The 4,837-nt window shown below is 37.7% G+C and overlaps 1 protein-coding gene across 1 annotated transcript; it reads right to left on the bottom strand.

The window, feature by feature from the left end:
* Window positions 1-242: 242 nt before the first annotated feature.
* On the bottom strand, window positions 243-3,762 carry LOC123974078 (CD276 antigen homolog). Its single transcript, XM_046054515.1, has 5 exons — window positions 3,712-3,762; window positions 3,220-3,597; window positions 2,456-2,740; window positions 1,598-1,692; window positions 243-696 (listed from the first exon to the last, which is right to left on the bottom strand). The coding sequence occupies exons 1-4, from the start codon at window positions 3,746-3,748 to the stop codon at window positions 1,622-1,624; spliced, it is 771 nt and encodes a 256-aa protein (XP_045910471.1). The 5' UTR covers window positions 3,749-3,762; the 3' UTR covers window positions 243-696; window positions 1,598-1,621.
* Between the last annotated feature and the right edge of the window lie 1,075 nt (window positions 3,763-4,837).

Raw genomic sequence — 4,837 nt, 5'->3', positions numbered from 1 at the left:
GTTTTTCCTTGCCTCTGTCGCCTAGTGCTGCTCTTGGTGGGAACTGTTGGGCTTCTGTAAATAGCATCATAGAGTACGGTCTAGACCTGCTCTTTTATGAAAAGCGCTGTGAGATAACTGTTGTTGTGATTTGGCGCTATATAAATAAAATTGAATTGAATTGAATTGAATTGAATAGAAAGTAAAAAACGAAAGGTTGATGTTATATACTGTTTTATTTTGACATTTCTTTAAGAGACAAATGTGACATTGACTGAGAAGTTCATCTGTTGTGAAAAACAAAGAATTATCTGCACACTGAATAGTTTTGAAGCCCTGCAGGTGGTGTAATTTACTGCAACCTCTTAGAAGGTCTTGTGTCGCTTACATTGTATAGACTCACCTATTTCCTACATGTGCATTCAATCAGGTCTGAGACCTTAAATCAGAACAGCAAACAAGGCACTCTGCAGAAACTTCAGGCTCTGTTATATAGTATATGGGTACTGTGTGTATGGCTCCTTATTTATCTTAAAGTATAAGGTAGAAAGTAAAAATACTCCTGCACACACAGAAATACACTGCATAATTACTTAAACAGTAAACAGAAGGAGAGAAGGCCTTTCCACATCTGTCCACCCCATCAGCACAATGAGGACTCCCAGGTCTCTGCAGCTCTCTGGGTACCAGGTGGGACATCTGATCTACAGAGTGACTCTGGAGGAAAATGTGTAATAAATGCTTCAGGTGAAGAAAAATATAAAGTAAATACAGATGATTCTTTAAAAAATAGAATATTGGGTTAAGTTAATTTTCTAACGTAATTTAATTCAAAAAGGGAATCTTTGATATATTCTAGACACAAAGTGAAGCATTTCAAACCTTTTTGTTTTCATCTTTCTCATGGAAATAAAAACTCCAGTATCTCAAAATGTATTAAAATTTTAGAATAAATACATTTCTGTATTATAAACTATACAGAAATGTCAAGTGGAGAAGAGCTCTCTAATCAGCTAATTAACTCAAAACACCTGCAAAGGTTTCTGAAGCCATTAATCTCTCAGTCTGGTTCTGATGCTCACAATGAACTTTTTCTCAGTATTCTAATTTTTTGAGATGGTCCTCTAAAAGATGCCTCAGTGTTTTAATGTTGACAGCACTATTATGTCACACATGTGGGAGAAAATGGAACAAGGGAGACAGTCTTTAAATGTTTTTGTGTTGTCCTTTTAAGACAATTTCATATCAGCTGTCAAATGTCCTGTAGCCAAGTTGTCCTTGTAACATTACAGTTTAAGCTTTGAGTAGCAGATGTGGAGGCATCAGAACCTCAACAAGAATCTTGTGACAAAACCATGGTTCAGTTTGATCCGGACCGAGACCACAACTTTTCGTCCGGACCAAATTTCATATGTTTGGTCTGGAACGTGGTCCGTGGGAGGTTTCACACCTTCAATTTTGGTTCGGACCAAACTGAAAAGTCCGAATGTCCGGACCAAACCAGGTAAGTGTGAAAGCCCCCTTAAACTCTATAAATCGTCTGCCCAGTTTCATTCAGATCAGATCAGATCAGATATTTTAAATGCCAAAAATAGTTCAATAAAAAACAACTACTCACTTTTGATGTGCTATGAACCCCAGCTCAAGCTTTCAGAACGGCAGCAGCCACTACCAGACCAAAAGCCCAGCCAGGGAGGCTCCTCTCTGCCTCACCTGGAGGCAGTGACAGGAAGAAAGGAACAATTTGCTGTGTTGCTTTACAGAAAATAGAAACTTTTAAGAATGAATCATGTTGGAAGTGTGTGTGGTTAAAAATGAGAACTGCTTTTATTAGCCAGACTTCTACAGTTGAGCAATCATAGTTCTCTCAGTAGAAGGCTTTATTTTGGATACAAAATCAAAGTCATTGAATCAAACTAAAACAAGTCTTAACTTGAATTCATGAATCAGTCAGTGTTTACTGGCTGTGGTTTGGTTGTAGTTAGTTGTAAATACTCTATAGAATCAAAATCTCTTTATGTTACAAAATAGTAGACTTGCATTACAGTGTTACCCCAGCAGGTGTCAGCAGCACCAGATGATTGGATTTATGGTCACTAAAATGATATACATCCTGTATTTTTCATTTTCATCAGCTGACCACAGTGGTCTTATTTCCTGTAGGAAAGTCCAAAGATGACTTTGGTGTTACTGTAGTTTGATATTAAGACTGAAAGAAGCACCACAACCCATTTTTGATTGAAAATGGCTAATGACTCTTATTATATTACACTCAATGCCTTTTAAAGAAGAGAAACATTCCTGGCATGTCTTGTTTTCTTGATCTGTATTTATCTTTGTATGAGGGCTTACTTTTGGCCCACTGGAATTGCATGTATATATAAGCATATATATGAGGGTCCAAGTTTTAACCCCGGAATTGATTAGGTATGGGATACTTCACGACCACTGCTGATGACTGCAGAGCTTAACTTACCTTTGTTTAAAACGTGGGTGGCGATCAAAGTCACATTTAGGGTAGGGTTGTGGATCAAGCAGGTCACAGATCGACCTCCATGGATATCTATAGTGCTGCAAAAACTGTAGAGCTGATCTTTGGGGTCCTGCACCGCTGTAGTGTGTACATCCCTCAGGTCTACAAGGTGTTGGGATTTGTCTGAGAGTCTCCACTTTACCAAAGGCTCAGGGAATCCTCTTTGTGTAGTGCAGACTGCAGTCATTGTTTCTTTGTTTACAGTCAGGCTGACATTCTTGTAAGGAACTGTAAAGAGAGTGCAGTTAAGGTCACTTATAAAAAATTTAATTTCTGCATTTGCAGATATTTTGGGAAATGTGCTTCTTGTCTTACTGAAAGTTAGATGAGAAGACCCGTCTGCACAGTTACTATGAAGCTGTAGCCAGCAGCCTCTTAGCTTAGTTTAGCATAAACACTGAAAACAGGGTGTAATAACTAACTTGAGGTAACTACTGACAACTCCACTAACTCTGATTAAGAGTTAACTTTTCAATCACAAGTTGAGCTTATAACACTTTTGCAGTTATGTAAGTTAAACAAATGCAATAACTTATAAGTTAGTTAACTTTAGTGGTGCTGGCAGGCAGATTCTGTAACTTCTGGACAGAGCCATGCTCCCTGTTTCTGGTCTTTATACTATAGCTAGTCTTTAACAGAAAGAAAGTTATTGATTGTTTCATCTATCAAATTATTCCTGTAAAGAAAAGTGAAATCTCCAACCTTACCTGCAACATGTAGAGTAATCTGGCAGATTTTCCTGTGTTCAAGAATGTATCTTCTTATCCCTTCTGAATCAAAAACTGCTGCAAAAACGTGGAAAACCTTTTGGTTATCTTTAAGTGTTATGTTTTTAACTTTGACTGAAATATTTCCTCTAATCATGTCCTGTTGGAAAGCTGTGATCCTGTCTCGATAAAGTTCATTTACATGCTCTGGCATCTCCTTTCCTTCATTGAAAGAGTACAAAACACACTTTCCTTCATCTTGCCAGTAAAAGCGTAGATTCTTTAAGTCAGTGAGAGTTGGGGTCTTTAGGAAACATGGGAGTACCGTTGATTCACCAACAGTAGTGTTGACATCAAGCACCACTGTTGCATCAGCCACTGAATATAACAGAAAATGCAGATTTTCAAACATTTCCTGTGACTAGCGTCACGCATGTCGGTAATCCGAGACAACAATGAACATCATATGCTTCATATTCAATAAAAACTTACCTAACAGGAGAAAGTATGCCACTAACACAATGAACATTTTTAAACTGGATGTTAATGCAAAGTGAAGACGCACACTATTAGATTGCTATTTCCTCCTCCTGCATGCTGACTAAACATTTATATTTGTCAAAACTCTAGCAATGAAGGAGGGGTTTTTGCTAAACCTAACGCCTCCTGTTGTCTCATGCTGCCCACCAGTCTCGTGTTTGGCTGAGCCAAAAATACATACACGTAGATACCTAAGTCGCCCCTTAATTGCAGCATTGCACGACCGCCAAATTAATACAGTGAAGGCGAGCCTCCTAATGCATGTAAGTCTATGGAGGCAGGAGGTCTATCCACAATTAAAATCATGATAAAGCATTGAATGTTCATATATTTATAATAAACTATATTGGATACTTGGTTAAATTAAAAATACATGTTACGTACCAAAATACATTATCTTAGTACGTACTGTATATACTAACTTCTACTGTCTAATTTTGTTTGTAGACTCACCAAAACTGGACAATAGAAGATTAGAAAAACGTTGCCTGGTCTGATGAGTCTTGGTTTCAGCTGCGGCATTCAGATGGTTGGGCCAGAATTTGGCGTAAACAGAAAGCAACGAAACCTGCAAGAGAACGGGGAGAGGGGCTTGGGGCGGAGAAAAACAACAACAAACAAAAAAAGACAACCAGCCGAACAGCAGCAATAAACAGCTGACATAGGAAGACAACTAAGAGAGAAATGAAAACAAGAAACAGTCAAGCACAATAAATAAGCAACACAGCACAGCCATGAAAGCTGGAATAAAACAATAAATTTAATTCAATTCAATTCAAATTAGCTTTATTGGCATGAATGCATAACAACAGTATTGCCAAACCATCAAACAAACTACAGTGGGGGAAAAAAGTATTTGACCCCTTGCTGATTTTGCAGGTTTGCCCACTTACAAAGAATGCAACGATCTATAATTTTAATCATATGTACATTCTAACAGTGAAAGACAGAATCCCAAAGAAAATTCCAGAAAATCACATCATATGAATTTATAAAAATTGATAACCATCTGATGAGGAAAAACAAGTATTTGACCCCCTGGACAAACAGCATGTTAATATTTTGTAGAAAAGCCATT

The sequence above is a fragment of the Micropterus dolomieu genome, linkage group LG07, assembly GCF_021292245.1.
Source record: "Micropterus dolomieu isolate WLL.071019.BEF.003 ecotype Adirondacks linkage group LG07, ASM2129224v1, whole genome shotgun sequence".
NCBI lineage: Eukaryota > Metazoa > Chordata > Actinopteri > Centrarchiformes > Centrarchidae > Micropterus > Micropterus dolomieu.
Note: the sequence above shows the minus strand (reverse complement) of the source record. Positions and strands in the feature narration are given on the sequence as shown.